The 19,042-nt window shown below is 48.7% G+C and overlaps 1 protein-coding gene across 2 annotated transcripts in view; it reads left to right on the top strand.

Moving 5' to 3' along the window:
* Positions 1-19,042, top strand: part of HOPX (HOP homeobox) — a 75,524-nt gene that overhangs the window by 27,307 nt on the left and 29,175 nt on the right. For both annotated transcript variants that reach the window (XM_033944286.1, XM_033944377.1), the window contains one exon: positions 8,494-8,674. In XM_033944286.1, the coding sequence (XP_033800177.1) occupies positions 8,519-8,674 (156 nt within the window). In that variant the 5' untranslated portion in view covers positions 8,494-8,518. The remainder of the gene's footprint in view (positions 1-8,493; positions 8,675-19,042) is intronic.

The following is a 19,042-nucleotide window of genomic DNA, read 5'->3' as shown; positions in this document are numbered from 1 at the left end:
AATCCATTCAGGACCACCGTATTCAAACGATAGATCCAACGTTGTTCAGTTAAATTTAGTCTTCCCTCCCAATCCCCTTCTAGTTCCCTTTCAGGTACATAGTCAATAACCCTCCATTTTAAATGTTGAATCCCATGACCCTTATCCAGCCAATGCTGAACTATGGGGGCTTGTACTGCCCCAGTGTTGATGCGGGATTTGTGTTCATTCAGACGTACGCTAATAGCCCTCTTAGTACGGCCCACATACACGAGATCACATGGGCAAACAATTATATACACCACCCTCGCTGTCTTACAGGTCGTGTCAGCCCTAGCTCTCACCACGTAACCTGATTGGGGGTCAGTCCATTGGGGCCCTTCCAACGTAAGAGTACACCACTGACAGTGGTGACATTTAGTGTGTCCAGTAAGAATCTCACTGTCATATTGACTATCCGATTTTCTAAGGGCCTGGCCAATAGTTTTACCCCTGCGATACGAAAAAAGGAGGAGCTCTGAAAAACCCTCATGAAGGCTTAATATATGCCAGTACTGTTTAATCTGGGAAATCAATACTGCCGGTCCACGGGTGTAAAAAGGTTGAAAAACACTGACTTAGATGATGTAAAGACACGTATAAGTGCCCAAAAAGTATCCAAAGTGACCAGATAACCACTGCAGAGATAAAGTAAAGACACCCCCCTCCACCCCCTGTGTTCACTGACCCAGTTGCACCCCCACAAAGTTCAGAATAAAAATGTGCATACCTGCCTCCGGAACATCAGCAACTGGCATAGGAAAGCGTAGTACAGAAATAGAGCTTAAGTAGTCTGGGGGGTGAGCTAATGAACCATAGAGAGGAGAAGCCAAGCCCATAAGCCATTCTAACCACTACATCAATGGTAGAAAATGTGAGCCTACCAAAACCCCATCAAACCCTACTGTACTGCCATATAGGTACCACCTGCAGCCATAAGGTCTATTGGGGTTGTAGACGGGTGGCTATAGTGGGTTTTGGGTGTTTGGGAGGGCTCATCATGACCTAAAAGGGAGTTGTGGTGAGATGCTTATATGGCACCCTTTTTGTGAAGTTCACAGCAGTGACCTGTAAAGTGCCCCACTGCTCTGTTGCTATGTCTGGAGTCCATCACAATGCTGGCCCCTCCCACATCCAAAAGGTCTTGTTCTGGACGTTTCAGACTTGGATGAATATTTGGTCGAAAATGTGGTATAAAGATAGACGTATTGGCAGTCTGGACAATCAAAGGCCTGGATATCCAGATAGACGATTTTTGAAAAAAAAAAAAAAAAAAAAATTCTAGATGTATTTTTCAAGAATGGACATTTTACCACTGCCGACTTTGGGCATCTAGCGCCATACGTCCAAATTGGACTTAGACGTTACTTTTGATTAAGCCCCTCCACGGGTCTAAGTGACAATTCTATATAGATCACTTAGCACCAAGCAACCTTTATAGAATAGTGCAAAGAGCAAATTCCCATCCTCATCCTTGGGCATGAGAATTTATGCCTGCTGAAACCTGATATAAATCCTCACTCCCAACATCCATGAGTGGCGCGGAAATTTAGTATTGTATAACATGGCACCTAATTTCTGGGAATACCCCTGATCTGCCCATGCCCACTTTTGAATCGCAGGCTATGAAATGTAGGCATCCATGTTATTTAATAGGGCATAGGACAGATGTCTATGTACAGTAACTCATAATTATTAACTATTTATTGAATTCGTTTTCTATCCCGTTGTCTTCAATGAGCTCAGAACGGGTTACAGGTTAAACATACATGATTCCAGTACAAGTTTACGATAGAAGTTTTTATCCTAACTTGATACATACTAGGGTCTAATATTAATGTGCATAATATACAAAAAGGGGAGGGGGGTGACCATAGCAATGGGCCTGAAAATATTAAAATACGATTTTATTTGTTAGTCCAACACAAATGCAAATAGTATGGCACCAAGGCTCAACAAAAGGGACCTCAAACGAGACACCAATTTATAGAATTAATACCAATTGATTGATGGCACCTAATCGACTAATTAGATTTTGCACACATCTGGGATCCATGCCGAGCTTTGAGTGACCTTTATAGAATCTGGGTCATTGGCACTTATAAGTCTGTATGAGATAGTGCCTACCCGCCCTCTTAGATAATGCTCCTTAGTTATAAATGTATTAAGCACTCAGATACACTGGTATAATGCTGCTTGGATTTAGACTTTACTACCCACCTTTTAATAATCCAACTTCAAGGTAGGTTACAGTCTGGTATAGCTGGTAGATATTAGGTGCGGAGGTTAAAGCTACAGCTTCAGCACCCTGAGGTTGTAGGTTCAAACCCATGCTGCTCCTTGTGACCTTGGGTAAGTCACTTAATCCCCCCCACTGCCCTTAGATTGTAAGCCTGCTGGGACGGACAGGGAAAAACGCTTGAGTACCTGAATAAATTCATGTAAACTGTTCTGAGCTCCCCTGGGAGAACGGTATAGAAAACTGAATGAATAAATAAATAAATAAGACAGCTTACATTCTAAAAGCCCTGTTTACTAAATTCTCTGTGTTGGCGCTGGAAAATAACAATGTGGACCGACAGGTGGCAAGCCTGCCCCCTCCCCCCATCAGACCACCAATGAGATTTGGTAAGTGAAAGGTTGAAAGAGGGTGGGGCACAAGGATTCTAGTGGGAAGGCAGTGTTTTGAAGAAAGGAGTGTGGCTGAGAGCTAAAGAAGTTGGTGGGGTGGGAAATGGGAAGACTGGGAAAATACCTTATTTTTCGCTCCATAAGACACACCTGACCATAAGAAGCACCCTAGATTTAAAGGAGGAAAACAAGCAAAAAACCATTCTGAACCAAATTGTGTACTAATATATACCAGGCTCTGCACCCAACCCCATACTCCTTGCCAGGCTCTGCACCCTTCCCTGCCAGGCTCTGTACCCTGTCCCACTGCCCTGCCCTGTAACCTTCCCCCCCCCCCACCTCTGGTGGTCTAGTGATAGGCTGGGACAAGAGGGAGATACCCAGTCAAAGGCAAAACAGTGAACCAGTCAGAAACCTCCTTTAAATAAAGGAAAAGAAAAAGAAAAGCAGCATGCCTGACTATGTCTAGGTCACAGCCTTTTTCTTTTTCCAAATAACCCCAGACTAACATTCCCAACAAACACCAGAAGGCCACTACTGCCTCACAGTGAACCGTTTCAAACCCACTAGGCACCTCCCAACCCCCCCCCCCCCACTCCTCCATCCAACAGACACACAACATACATGCAGACATTCATGCAAGCCTGCCCCCTCCCCTCCATCCCCCCCCGGCCAACCCCCCTGCCGGCTGTCTTTTCTGTGTGCCTTTAGAAGAGGTCCTGGCCTGTTGTGACCTGATAATGTACCCTGCCAATGGTTGTGTGGCAGGCCTGATCATTATCATCCTTGTCAGCCACATTGATTACCACAGGAGGGTGCGTGGGGCTTGGGACATTCTCAGAGCTTTCCACCTTTATCACCCCACGCAGTTATGGTGAGGAACTGACCAGAGCTGCCAATTTATTCTGTGGTAGATAGAGCTGGGCTACTTTCACTTCCTCTTCTACTGGCTCCGACTAGCTAAATGGTAGGAAGATTCCATCAACGTAACGTCCCCTTGTGTGGTAGAAGGCACAGTTTGCCTTCTGACATCCAGAGAGCTGGTTTTCCCAGTAGCACGGAATCTAGCTGCGATTTTTTTAAATCAATCTTCGTGTGCCGGAACTTGCAGACCTGCTGGATACAGCGCTCTTCTTCCCATAGAGTACAAATTGGTATCGGCCGGCAAGAGTGTGCTTTCTGTGTTCCTGCTTGGCCCACGCTGCTTTCTGAATGGCTGCCTCAATTCCACTTGTGTTTACAAGTGTGCACTCTTTATAATATTGGAGACCGCATTAACTGCCCAAATGGAACATTGGCACATCAAAATTAGACATGATTAGTGCAGCAGACTGTTATCCTAGGGAAGTGGGTTCAATTCCCACTGCAGCTCCTTGTGACCCTGGGCAAGTCACTTAGCCCCAGGTACAGAAACAGATTGCCAGCCCACTAGGAACAGAGAAAGTACCTGCATATAATGAGTACAGCGCTGTGTATGTCTAGTAATAGACATACCTACTCAAGACTTAATGGTTAGTGCAGTGGCCCAGGTACAAAAGCTTAGATTATGAGTCCACTAGGGATAAAGACGTGCCTGCATTTAATAATGTAAACTGCTTTCACTATACCACAGAAAGGTGGTGGAATCAAATCCCATGTAGCCCAGTAGTTAATGCAGCAGCGAAAGAACCAGGGGAATAAGCTTTGAGTCTCACTGCAGTCACTTGATGTCTTGCGTGTGCATGACATCATCATGTTGACATTCGCACATGCTTGAAGACCCACCAGATGGGTCCTGAGCCGTCAGTGGGGCGTGCTAGCAGGGAAGAGGGCCAGAGAGGAGAGGCACATCCTGTAGGTAGTCAGCTGGTGCCAGCGCCTCTCCTCCCCAGTGTGTCGCAGCGCACCTGAAATCTCAGGAGGCAGACAGTTTGCGATTCACTTGTATGGGCGACAGTGAAGGAAGGGAGTGTTTTGTCCTTAATATAAAGTTATACAGTGTAAGTAGTGTTCAGGGGACAGTAAGGTGAGGGGGTGTTTTGTCCTTAATGTGAACCAAGTCGAGCTCCTTCGGGAGATGACCCAGTATATAAACCGAAGATTAGATTAATGTAAAGGACATGTCAGTAACAGTCCAAAACCCTTCCAGGACTTTTGAGTCAAGCCAATTTCAAGTTTAATTAAAAGTTTGATTAAATTGTAGTTTCAAAATTTCAAAGCAATGTACAGTTAAAAATTAGGAGAGACGGACTACAGCCATAAGGTCTATTGGGGTTGTAGACAGGTGGCTATAGTGGGTTTTGGGTGTTTGGGAGGGCTCATCATGACCTAAAAGGGAGTTGTGGTGAGATGTTTATATGGCACCCTTTTTGTGAAGTTCACAGCAGTGACCTGTAGGGTGCCCCACTGCTCTGTTGCTATGTCTGGAGTAGAGAATGACACGGGGAGCGATCCCCGCAGGGAGCTGCGGCGTGGCTGCGGTTTGGCTGCAGGTTATGGAGACTCCAAAGCCAAATCGCCGCAGACACGGGGACAAAAGTTTTCACCGCCCGCAAAAACGGTGAAAAGATTTGTCCCCGCAGGCCAATGTACCCCCTTCTAGGAACCGCTATTTACCTGTGTTTCACCTGCACGTTGCCGCATTGACTCCGCCCCCCAATATACTGGCTCCTCATTTGTCAGATCAACCCTTCCTGCCAATAGAACCCGCCCCCCCCCCGACGATCGCCGGCAGGTAACGATCGCGGCAGGAGGGTACCCATCCCTTCCTGCCTACCCCAACAGCCCCCCCGATGATCGCAGCAGGAGGATATCCAACCCCTCCTGCCAGCTCCCCAACAGCCCCCCTATGATCACTGGTAGGAGGGTGCCCAACCCCTCCTGCCGGCCCCCCCAACGGCCCCCTATATCGCCAATAGGAGGGTGCCCAACCCCTCCTGCCGGACCCTCCCCCAACAAACCCCGCCATCCCGAAACACCACCCTTAGTCTTACTTTCCAAGTTGGACCGGACAGCTCCTCGCTCGTCTGGCCAGCAGGCCTGCCTCCGTCCAAATGAGGCGGGCCCGCCCCTCCCCTCCCCTGCCTAACCCACAGGATCCTAGGGCCTGATTGGCCCAAGCACCTAAGGCCCCTCCTATAGCGGGAGTGGCTTTAGGTGCCTAGACCAATCAGGCCCTAGGATCCTGTGGGTTGGGCAGGGTAGGGGCGGGCCCGCCTCATTTGGACGGAGGCAAGCCTGCTGGCCATACGTGTGAGGAGCCGTCCGGTCCAACTTGGAAAGTAAGACTAAGGGGGTTCCGGGGTGGGAGGGTTCGTTGGGGGGGGGGGGGGTCCAGCAGGAGGGGTTGGGTACCCTCCTGCCGGCAATCTTAGGGGAGCCATTGGGAGGACCGGCAGGAGGGGTTGGGTACCCTTCTGCTGCGATTGTCGGGAGGGCCGTTGGGGGGGGTCTACAGGAGGGGTTGGGTGCCCTCCTGCCGTGATCGCTGGGGGGAGGGGAGACTTGCAGCCGTAGCCGCGGTCACTATGCTAATCACGATTAGCATAGTGACCGCGATTAGGTACACGATTTGCCGCGATTAGGTACAGCGGCCGCGTCTACTTACCATGTAGGCTAACATTGTAAGCATTAAAAGTACATGTCGTGTTTGTTTTTGTATAGTTATTAACTAATATTTAACTAAGTTTTAAAGTTTTAAAGTTTTAAAGAATGTTTCCTTTATACGTAAATAAAGAAAAGTATTTAAAATCATACCCGTTTGAGGCTTTTATATATGCAGCGGTGACGGTGACGGGGCGGTGAATGGGGTTGCAGTGGCGGTGACGGGGCGGTGAATGGGGTGGCAGTGGCGGTGACGGGGCGGTGAAGGGAATGGCGGTGACGGGGCGGTGCAGAGGATGGTGAGACGGGGACGGGGCGGTGACGGGGACCAATTTTTTCACCGTGTCATTCTCTAGTCTGGAGTCCATCACAATGCTGGCCCCTCCCACATCCAAAAGGTCTTGTTCTGGACGTTTCAGACTTGGATGAATATTTGGTTTTATTACATTAAGACGTGTACCAAAACATACAAGTATAGAAAGGAAAAAGGTGGAACTACAATTTAAATTAAAAAAAGAGACAGAAACAGGAAAAACAAGAGGAAGGGGGTAATTGGTTCATTAAGATTAAGATAGCCTCAAAAGAAGTTCAAGTTTTGCATGCGTCTTTGTAGCGCCAACACTTTAATGCTCTCTTAAATTTGTTAAGGATCCTTTCACTCAGGGATTCCCATTTATTAAACAGCAGAAGGTAGGTAGCAACAGCAATTCTTCCCTCTGCCCTGCGGGCCTGAGAAACTGTCATGCAAATCAGGCGCCAAAGTTAAATTCCAGATTTTCCACCCCATAGCGATATTGCAGGGCTAAAAAGCACCAAAATATTCAAATTAATATGAGTTTTTTCTTCTGTTCAATTTCCTTCCTTTCCGTTTGAGGTTACTCTGCTTACATTTTACACTGTGATGCCATAAATGAAAATTGTAACCTAGCAGACAAGTAAAGTGAGTTTAACTGTTCCTGATTCAATGCTTTGAATATGGGTCATGGGGATTTCACACAGCTCCACATCTGCCATTTTACAACTATGTTTAGAGAAGAAATTTATATGAATTAGTTTTTAGAATTCTCTTTTAAATTTATACAGTAAACCAGGTATTTTTCCAGTGCCGCTGGTTTCTGATTAGGTGGTGCTGGCTATTTAAAACATTTGCTTCTCTACAATCTCTCATAGTTCATAAAAAAAATTGTTTATTTCCATCTTGACGCTAAAGCTCGGGCAACTGCACTAGAGCTACCACATCCTATTGCACCTGGTATTCACATGTGCCAAGACATTTCAAAATGGGGGTGCCAAGCACCATAGAAATGACTCCTCTCTGGACACAGTGAAGGAACTTGTTCAACATTGGGGGTGCACAATATTTTTTTTTGGGGGGGGGGGATGGAGGGAGATAGGACACCATTAAAGCTGATTCCTATGCATTTGGAGCCCCTGGCTGCCTCTACCAGCCCAAATCAGCTGCTGCCAGTACCAGAATGGGTTGCCAGAAAATCAAGGACAAGCTCTAAAAATCTTTAAAAAAAATAAAAATATCTTTATTCATTTTTAAAACTCACAATAACTGTAACATAAAATACAATCATTTTATACTTTAACATCACTTAATATATCATCAAATTCTAACTTGCATCAAATATCCCCCCTCCCTTATACCCAACAATTATTCCTAAGCATAAGAAATCATAAAATATTCCCTCTCTCTCCCCCCCCCCCCCCCCAATAGATAGGACTGAAGCTGGTGGTTGTCCGTTCACAGTATACACAGCAGCCAATTTCCAGATTGTCACCTCCAAGTGAGGCACTGCGATTCTCCCTGTTAGGGTTATCATATGGGTTCAGAAAAAAAAAGTATGGATTGAGACATCCAGGTTTTACTTCCACTGAAAGCAATCTGTCCTCTTTTTTTGCTATATGATCTCCAAACTTTAAAGCAGCCGTGCCAACCTTCCTGCCCCACAGAGACCAGTTTGCCAAGGACTTAGGTGGTGGGAAAAAAAAACAAGAGGACAGAGGAGCCCCCAGGGGAACGAGCTGCTATTTTTACCCCTACACCCCAGAGCTTCTTGCCAGCCCCTTACACCCTGTTATAATCCAACCAAAGGAAAGAAGTACGTCTGTTTGTGCACACACACAGAAGCAGAGCCGGTAGTGCTGCGGTGGGGGCTGGTGTAGCGCTAGCGCTAGTGCGGCACAGGGGGGCGGAGCTCTTCCTTCGGAGGAGGGGAATTGATTGAGTTCTCTGGATTTTCTTCTTCCCATCAGTCCTGCTCCTGATCCAAGCTGAACCATGAGTGCCCGGCAGCAGCAGGGGGAGGGGAACTGCGGCGTGTCCGAAGAGCAGCAGGAGATCCTGGAGTACAACTTCAGCAAGAGCCGGCAACCGGACGAGGCCAGCCTCATGCTGATTGCAGCCGAAGCGGGACTCTCGGAGCCCGACACCCGTGTGAGTAACCTCCTCCCGCGGACTACAAATCCCATAGTCCGCTGCGCTGCAGAGTCAAAAGCCTGCACTGGATCTCGGCACTGGCTCCTTGCGATTTCCCCAGTCTGTAATTGCCGCGGTTTAATTGTGCAGTAGAGAGTCAGGGTAATGTTCCCCCTCCATGTTTCCCTTCCTTCTTCTGACCTTGGTTTTTAGGGTTATAAATAGCACGACTGTAATTTCTCACCTTGCCCCTGGGGGGCCGACATTAGAATGATGTCAAAGGTTTGGAAACAGAACAATTCTACATGGCTAGGGGCAGTGTACACAGCTGCAGCAAGGGAAGCGAGTCTGAAAGGATTTAAAAAAGAAAAAAATATTTTGTTGTTTTTGAGCTCAACCTTAGTACTACAGAGGGGCCCTTTTACTAAAGTGCGGAAAGTGTTTGCATATACTAGCATTAAGAGCGAAATTTTTGTATAATATATGTATAGACTGTGTGTGTGGGGGGGGGGGGGGGGGGAGGGGGGTGCTGTTTAGCATGTCCCCTACAGTTCCCGCTCTGAGCTGTTCTTTATCATCGGTTAAGAACATAAGAAGTTGCCTCCGCTGAGGCAGACCAGAGGTCCATCTTGCCCAGCGGTCCGCTCCCGCGGCGGCCCATCAGGCCTATTGCCTGAAACAGTGGTCCTTAACTAATTTTGTAATTTACCTCTAATCCTATCCCTATAACCTTACCTCTACTCCTATCTGTACCCCTCAATCCCTTTGTCCTCCAGGTACCTATCCAAACCTTCTTTGAATCCCTATAGCGTGCTCCTGCTTATCACATCCTCCGGCAGCGCGTTCCATGTAGCCACCACTCTCTGGGTGAAAAAGAACTTCCTGGCGTTTGTTCTAAACCTTTCCCCTTTCAATTTTTCCAAGTGCCCCCTTGTACTTGTGGTTCCCCATAATTTGAAAAATCTGTCCCTGTCTACTTTTTCTATGCCCTTCATGATCTTGAAGGTTTCTATCATGTCTCCTCTAGGCATGGTTTCATCCGGAACTGACCTTAGGGGAGCTTAGACAGCCCTCTAGGCATCTCTCTAGGGCTGCATTAAGCACCTGAAATGTAGGCCAGCATAGAAGCGACCAACTGAACCGATCGCAGCAAAGGAATCTCCCTGCCGTGATCAGCCCAGTGGCTGCAGCAGGGAACACGTCCCACTGCAAAGCCAGCAGGCAGAAGGGATGCCCAGTCCCTCCCGCTGGACCCCCGCCCCCGAATGTCCGCTGCAGGATGAGCCCAAATCCTCCCGCCGCCATCCCACAAAGATCACCAGCAGGAGGGATGCCCAGAAAAAAATGTCCTCACCCTGACACCCTCTGTACCTTTTTCTTGTGGGCCGGCCAGAGGGATGCCCACTCCCCCCGGCTGACCTGCCTCCACTCCACCCGGCAGACCTGCCTCCCGTCTCCTTCTGCACATTAATTACAGTACAATATTCTGCCCTCACCTGTTCTCTGTCCTGTTCCCACCCCCTACCTAGCACAGTGTGCAATTAACTGAATTAGTGCACTGCTGTCATGCCAGGATGGTAAGTTACCAGCATGCACTAATTCATAAATTAGCTACTGAATGCACTGTATTAAACAAATTTCCTAAAACAGTTAGGGGGAAGTTATCAATGTGGGCTACTGTTAGGGATTATTTTACCAAAAGTTGTGCTAGTTTAGCACAGGGTCCCATTTTATTATCACCCCTTTCTAGTGCAATGTGTTTAGTAGTCCTGAATGCTGCATCTTCTGAACCTTTAGTTGCTTGCAGAATGCTGTCAATCATCTTTGAACTCTGCCTCCTTCCCAGGAAGCTGCTCATGCCTCTCAGGTTTTTTTTTTAATGCAAACAAGTTGCTAAGCAGTGTTTTTGCTCTGCTCTGTGGTTTTATTATTTTCAGGTATTTTTTCAGGTATTTATTTCAGGTTTTATTATTTTTTCAGGTATTTTTTCTTAGTGTTCAGTTGGAGGCTCTGTGTCCAGAGGTTCCCACTTATTAGGACTTCTGCCTGGGAGAAGGCACAGATTTGCGCTGTGGAAGTCTGCTGCTAGCAGGATCAGCCCTCGAGGACACCTAGCTGGTCATCCTGCTTTTGTATTTTTTGGAGCTCAATGGCCATTCCCTGCTTAGCTGCTCTCATCCCTGATTTATCAGAAGCTTGAACATTGGCTGTTTTGCTCTGTCCCAATAGTGAGCCGGCTGTGTGATCATCTCCCCCCTTTGCAGCATGAGGTTTTCTGGGGGTTGAGGCTCAGTCCAATATCGGTCTAACTCTGACTGATAACTCGAAGACCAAGTTTGTAATGTGACCCTGTGAGACAGAGTTCTCCATTTGTCCAAGCTGTACTCCTAAGCATATGACATAGTGAGTAAGGCTATTATAGCCTATAGGGAAAATCCAGGGGATCTCCAAAGGTGAAATTTGAAGGCTTCTGCAACCAGAGCTAAGGTCCCCCACCTCTAAAACCCCTTTCCCTGCATTTTTTTGGGCTTCATTGGAGTCCTCGCTAGCCGTTTCGACAAGATTTTGCTGGCCGTGGCCATCTTGTTGTTGTTTTTTTTCTAAAGCTTCCATCTGCCTCAAACCCCCTCAATTGTACTTAAAATTGATAGGGATGGACCCCCTCAGGCCTTTCTACCCCTGTATTATGCCAGGCCGGCTGAGAAGCATTCATGTTTTCAGTAGAGAGTTGCGCGGGGACAGAAATCCCACCCATCCCCGCCCGTCCCCGCCAGGATCCTCTCCGTCCCCACCCATCCCCATCAGGATCCTCTCCATCCCCGTCAGGATCCTCTCCGTCCCCACCCATCCCTGCAAGGAATTACCTCCATCCCCACCCGTCCCCATAAAAAGCAGCAATTACTTCTGACAGGATCATCAATTCCACAGTTTCTTTTCTGTTTGCGTTGTTGTTTTCCCTTGTGGAATCTCTTTGATGGAACCCTTTTTTTGTTTTCTGTTCAGGTAATTAACTTATAAACCCCCTCTTTTACTAAGACTGACGTGTCCATTATATTATATGGACAAACCCTGCTTCCAAAGCCTTCCATCCCAATGGGAGTCCCGTTGGCTAGAGGGAAGTTCCCATGGGAGTCCCGTGGGTCAGAGGGGGAGTCCTGTGGGTTAGGGGGGATTCCCACGGGATTCCCGCTATCCCCGTTCCAATGCAGACCTCTAGTTTCTTCCCTTGGGATTGTGCCTCCTTCAGATCTCCAGCCCTGGAGGACTCAGAGAAGTCTGAGCTCAAGGCTTCTGCCCCTTTCCTGCGCACTTTGCCACACTGAAAACTAAGCATGACAGAGGTGGGAACACAGAGGATCTCCCCTCAGCATTCACCCCATGTCCAGCATGTCTAGATGAGGAACCAGAGCTGGCCCAGGATATTAAGTCTGATATAGGCTGGGAGGATTGAAAGTCCAATTCAATGCCATCATTGTCCCAGGATATAGTTTTTCTGGCTGTCTGGTTCTCTGTATGAGAACAGTGGCCAAGAAGCGGTAGTGGCCCGGGAGCAGGGGGAAGACCCCATGGTGCGTCAGATGTTCAAAGCCTCTGCATTCTCGGGTATTATACCTACCTCGCTGCGAGAATTGAAGCTGGCCAGACAGAGCCCTCAGAATCTAGGCAATGATGCAAAGGCTATTGGATCTTTGTGCCATAGAGCCAGCCCTGGACAAAGAATCGGGCTCAGGGAGATACTCTACATACTTCATCATGCTAAAAAAAGGCTCAGATGACTGGAGGCCAATTCTGAACCTCAAATCAGTCAATGTTTTATTGAAAGTGTTGCACTTCTGCATGGAGACCAGTCAATCATGGCAGTGGCGCCAGGGGAATTCCTTGCCTCTCTCGATTTGACGGAAGCCTATCTCCACATTCTCATTTTTCCAGCCCATAGGAGGTACTTGCAGTTTCATGTGCTAGAGCAGCATTTCCAGTTCTCTGTGCTCCCCTGCAGCCTAGCAATGGCACCTTGCACCTTTACCAAGGTCATGGTGATGGTAGCAGCGCACCTCCACATGGCAGGGATCCAAGTGCACCCATATTTGGATGATTGACTAATCAGAACCCCATCCAGGGAGGAAGGAGAATAGGCAGTTTGAGAGTGGTCAAACTCCTCCAGGACCTGGGATGGATAGTCAACTTCAGCTGGAGCTAACCTAGCACAAGGAGTACCTGGGAGTTTTGTTCAACACAGCTTAGCGCCAGGTTTTTCTTCCAGAGCCATGCAGACTGAAGCTCCAGAAGCAGATTTTGGACCTGCTAGAGTCTGACTCCCACAGCATGACATTATCTGCAGTTCCTGGGGTTAATGATGGCAGCCATAGAAGTTGTTCCTTAGGCGAGAGCACACATGAGACCTCTCCAAGACTCTCTTCTCTTTCACTGGGCTCCTCAGATGGACTCGCTTCAGCAACTACTTCCATGGTTACCAGCCTGCGGTGGTGGTTGAAGATAGCTTCCCTCTCGAGGAGCATGCCTCTCCGCATTTCCTCCTGGGAGATACTAACAACCATGCCAGCCTTTACAGTTAGGAGGGGGGGGGCACTGCAATGGACATCCAGTTCAGGGTCATTGGTCACTGGCTCAGCAAAAACTGGCCCATGAATCGCCTACAGAGCCAATCAGCTAGCGCTGCAGGCACTGGAGAAGTCTCTGGAAGGTAAGGTAGTCAGGGTCTTCTTGGACAATGTGACAGCGGTGGCCTATGTCAACAGGCAAGGAGGCGCCAGAAGTACCCCATTACGCCTAGAAGCTCAACTCTTCTTTCAGTGGGCAGAAGCTCATTTGCAGGCTCTCTCAACCACACACGTAGCATGAGTGAAAAAAGTGTAGGCTGACTTTCTCAGTCGGCAGACACTCAACCTGAGGGAATGGTCACTGTCTCCCTAGGTGTTCAGTAGTAAAGTCCTCAACAGTAAACACAAAGATGGTTCTGTTTTACAGCCGAAGATATGAGCCCAGAAGCATGGGGTTGGATGAATTAATTCAACAGTCGTCGGAGAAGGAGCTCTTGTAGATGTTTCTCCCATGGCCCAAGCTAGGTTGAGTCATTTACAGGACTACAAGTCATCTGGGTTCGTAGACCTACTGGTGCCTTATTGGCCCCTTAGGCCATGGTATACATATAGTTCACCTCCAGAAGGACAAAGGCCTCAGACTGCTGGTCCAAGTGGATTTTCTCACTCAGGGACTGGTCCTTATAGAGAATTCAGAACACTTTGGGCTTACGGCATGGCTCTTGAACGGGCTGCCCTGACGAGCAAAGGTTACTCGGATATAGTCAATTGCACATAGTTTTGGTATCTGTTTTGAGTGTTATAATTGATCTGTTTGATATTTTACTGTACACCGCTTAGAAACTTTGTATAGGTGGTTTAACAAATTTTTAAATAAATTTTAAATAAATTTGAATGTTAATTGACATGTTTATTACAGAGCAGAACTGAATTGGTGTCGGGGGTCACGTGATGGCCGGCACCTGAGCGGACGCCTGAACGCGGAGCTCCGTCCTCCCTGCACCATTCGGCTCCCCTAACGCCTGCCGCCGCTGGTAAACTTGTGTTTTTTTTCGGCTCCTGCACTTCCGGGATCGCTCCCGCTGAGCTGGGGAGCGTCGGGAGCGTCTGGCGCGCGACTCACGGTGGCGGCGCGGGGGATGCCGACTCGAGCCCTGAAGGCCCCTAGAAACAGCGTGGCACCGGCTCTTAAAATGGCGGGGACGCAAACGGAGGCGCCAGTGGACCGCACCTCAGACGAGGTGCTCCAGGTATCCATGCGGAACCTCTCTCAATTATTAGATGATAAATTGGCCAAGTTGCATGCTTCAATGGATGAAATCAAAGACGTGCTGGCGGGCCATGCGACGCAGATCCACCAGATGGAGGAACGGGTCTCGGCACAAGAAGATAGAGCGGGGGTCGCAGATCGCAGGCTTGACTCCTTGGAGACCCGAGTGTGCCAACTGCTCGAGAAAGTGGAGGACCAGGAGAACAGGGCCCGCAGAAAGAACCTCCGTCTGATAGGGCTCCCGGAGTCAGTTAAAGACTCTGAGCTTCTCCACGTGGTGGAAAGATGGCTGCCGAAGGAGCTGGGCCTGGCGGAGCAGGCTGGCCCGGTGGTGGTAGAGCGAGTCCATCGTGTTGGTCAACGTCGCGAGGGAGACGGACCGGGCCGTCCGAGGCCGGTGCTGGCCAGATTCCACAATTATGCAATCAAAGCGCGCCTGTTGGACCTGTTCAAGAAAAATAGATCTCTGTCCTATGAAGGGGCTAAGATTATGCTATTTCAAGATTTCTCCACCAAAGTCGCGGAGCAGCGCAGGGCCCTTACGCCGTATTGCTCGCAGTTGGTCACGAGGGGAATAAGATTTGCATTTCTATACCCCGCTAAGGTGAGACTAACTCATGAAAATCGGACTTTCACCATGAGCACGGCGGATGAGCTGAAAAAGTTCCTCGAGAGGCTGCCGGCACATCAGAAGCGCTGATGGGCGTCTGTCGTGTGGTTTCTGGTGGTGTTTCTTCTATCATGTCGTCTAGGTCATCTGACAGTGTGGTGTTGATTCTGTCCTGCTCACTGCTGCTGGGGGTCTATGTTTTGCTGCCGCCTGTGTGACCTGCTTGCGTGGCATGATTCCAGTCTATACAGTCTCCTTGAGTTAGTGGAAGCCATACCGTCTCGACACCCATCGGGAGCAGGGGACCTGCACTGCAAGGACTTCTGGCCGCTGGACTCTTGGTTTGAGATTCTGTTGAGTGCCTGTTTGAGAGATTTGCCAGTTTGTTGTTTATGCAGCTCTCTTTGCACTGCTGTAATGTGTTTTCTATATACTTGGATGTTTTAGCCCTCTAGAGTTGGTGTGGGGGTTCTCACTTTAGTTTTCACCCGGGGGGCTGGGTGGTGGGTGGGAGGACGAGAGTGTTCGTGTGAGAAGGGAAAGGGGATGGAGGTAGTGTTGGGGTTTTGGTTGTGTGTGTGGGGATTGTTTGGTGTGAGCATGGTTGAGATGCATTGGGGACCTGGGGGTAGGGCTGAGGGGATGAGAGATGACGAGATTGGGGTGGGAGGGGGGGGTTTTGGTAGGGCGGGATGGGGGGTGGGATGCACCTGGGGTCTCTGATCAGGAATGTACTGATAATTCAGTGGGTGGCGTGCTGGTTTGGCTGGGAGGCCGGTGCTGCTGCCCCACAGATCTGTTGTCTCTGGGGGGACTTACTTCTTAGCAACTGCTATTGTGAGTTCTGTTAAGATTGCCAGCTTCAACATTGATGGCTTGCACTCCCCTGTGAAGCGCAGCAAATTATTTCAATACTGTAAGAAATTAAAAGTAGATGTTTTAATGTTTCAGGAGACTCACCTCAGCGTGGCAGAGCATGTTAAACTGAAGAGGGATTGGGTAGAAGTAGTTTTTGCTTCATATAACTCCAGACAGCGAGGTGTTGCTCTCCTCTTTCATAAAAAGCATCTTTGCACTATGCACAAGGTGATACGGGACCCTGAGGGGCGATATGTGATCTGGGCCGGAGTTTTCTTGGGGAAGAAATATGTGTTTTGTTCTCTTTATGCACCTAATGTATATTCTCATAGATTTTTTTCTGTATTAGTAGCGGCTTTGATGCCCTTTTCTGAATACCAATTGGTACTAGGTGGGGACTTTAACATCACTGCAGACCCACTTGTTGTTTGCAAGCCGCCTAAGTCTCGATTGAAAGGAGGCAATCACAAGGGGGTGAACTTTGTGCTACACCAACTGAGTCTGATTGATGTCTGGCGCACACTGCATCCTACTGAATCTGACTTCACTTTTCACTCTCACGTGCATGATGTTCATAGTCGCTTGGACTACCTGCTGGTGGCTCCTTCTCTGCTGGCGGGTATTCCACGAGTGGTGATTGAAGATGGTGTTTTGTCAGATCACCACTTGGTTTGGCTGGAGCTCATTGATAGGCCGGGGTCCCAGGGGTCGACTACTAGCTGGCGTATGAATCCCACGTTGTACGAAGATGATGAGTTCAAGGACTTCCTGGAACAACAATGGGATTTCTTTGTAACCCTGCTTCTGATGTATCAGAGGTGGTGTTTTGGGAGGCGAGCAAGGTGGTCTTGCGTGGTAAAATTATTGAGTACACTACCCGCAAGCGCAGAGCCCAACATAAGACACTGTTGGACTTAACACAGCGTCTGGCTGCGCTGCGTGGGAGTTTACATGCTCCGGGTGCTACACAAGCTCGATCTCAATATTCTGACCTACGTAGGCAAATTAATGATTTATTGGCAGAAAGAGCCCTTAGATATATCAGATTGTATGAATATCGCCTCCATCGCTGGGGTAACAAAGCGGGGAAACTGCTTGCATCTTTGGTTACCTCACGGGCTCCGAAGCGCATTATTTCAAAGATTCAGGCGCCTGATGGGGGTGAGGTAACTGCCCAAGCTGGAATACAGCAAAGTTTTGTTAACTACTATAGGGCGCTATATGACAGGGGGACCTGTGACACAGGACAGAGGATGACTTTCTTTCAAGACCTACAGCTTCCGTCCCTGGGAAATGAGCAGCGAGAGGTGTTAAATGCCCCGGTGCGAGGGTTGGAAATTCAACAAGCTATTTGGGCCTTAAAATTGGCTAAAGCCCCTGGACCTGACGGATTGGGTTCTGAATATTATAAGTTGTTGGGGGTACGAGTGATGGGCCCATTTCAAGCCCTATGTGGGGCTCTTGGTAGAGGTGAAATGCCTCCACATAGACTAACTCACGCCAATATTGTGGTTCTACCGAAACCGGGTCGAGCGGAAGATCAGCTGGGATCCTATAGACCTATTTCTCTGCTCAATCAAGATATCAAGTTGTTTGCTGCTATCATGGCGGCTCGCCTGGGGCGGGTTTTGCCCAATTTAATTCATTCGGATCAGGCAGGTTTTGTGCCGGGCCACTATTCCTCTGCTAATGTGCTGAGGGCGCTTTCGGTGCTTCAGAATCCTGGACTTGTTGGGCAATACCTGGGACAGCAGAACGCTCTTATAGCTAGTTTAGACGCGGAAAAAGCGTTCGATAAAGTGTTGTGGGATTATCTTTTTTGGGTTCTTCCTTAGTTCGGCATTTTTGGGGAGCTTTCTGACTGGGATTCGATCATTATACGCTCATCCTACGGCCCAAATCCTGATTAATGGGGAGCTTACCTCTTCTTTTGAACTCGAGAGGGGGACGCGCCAGGGCTGTCCCCTCTCCCCGATGCTTTTTGTCTTGGCTCTAGAGCCTCTTGCGGCTAAGCTCCGTCAGAGTACCGACTTGCGTGGTATTTGGTTGGGTTCCCAGGAATTAAAAATTAATTTGTTTGCGGATGACATGCTCATCTTTCTGGGAGATGCTGCAGAGGGGGTTCCTCGATTAATAGATCTTATACAGAGATTTGGAGCCTTTTCTGGGTTGAGAATTAACTTTGATAAGTCAGAGGCTCTGGCGGTCCGCCCCCCGTGTAATCTATGGCAGGATCCTTCCTTTCCGTTGCAATGGTCTAAGGGTACGCTCAAATATCTGGGAATATATCTGCATGCAGATCCGGGGGTGGTCTACCGGAAGAACGTACTTGATAAATTTGATGCAGTCCGAGCTCTGTGTAAGAAGTGGATGGAGTTTCCCCTTTCGCTCCTGGGACGCGTTGCCCTTATTAAAATGGTCCTCTTGCCGAAGCTCCTGTATCCACTACAAATGGTGCCTATAGGGGGATCGTTTCGTCCTTTATATGGCGCTCCCGCCGGGTGAAAATTGGCTATAACAAATTGATTAGGGGGCGCGAGCATGGAGGTGTGAACTTGCCCGATTTGCGTCTTTATAATGTTGCTGCTTTGTTGAGATGGGTGCATGAATTATATACGGGAGCTGCCAGGATTGCCCCGGTTGGATTCTGGTGCATTCTGTCAGCTCCGGTGTCAGTTTTTAACCTCCTGTGGCATGGGGCGGGACCCTGCCCTTCTATGCTTCGACCCTTACGAATGGCCTGGTACTGGTGGCGGTCTTCCTTGGGGGGGCGCGGTGGGTCCTTCGCCTTTTACGGAATTGGTGGGTAACCCTAAGTTTCCTGCTGGTTCGTTACATGCATTTTTTGCCTCAGTTCGGACGTCTGGGTGTCGCTTTGTGGGGCAGGTTGCTGAAGTGGGGTCGGGATCGGTTCCCTCTTTTCTGGCATGCTGGGACCGCTGGGGTTGGCCCACAGGGTCTATGTTTGCGTACCTGCAGATGCGTAGTTATTGTTTGGTGCTCCGTTCGCCGGAGGGCAGATTGCCCACCTTCACTTCCTTGGATCAACAGTTTTTGTCAGCCCCATCTGAGTTTAACACGCTCTCGGA

The sequence above is a fragment of the Geotrypetes seraphini genome, chromosome 1, assembly GCF_902459505.1.
Source record: "Geotrypetes seraphini chromosome 1, aGeoSer1.1, whole genome shotgun sequence".
Lineage (NCBI taxonomy): Eukaryota > Metazoa > Chordata > Amphibia > Gymnophiona > Dermophiidae > Geotrypetes > Geotrypetes seraphini.
This window is presented reverse-complemented; position numbering and strand designations above follow the sequence as displayed.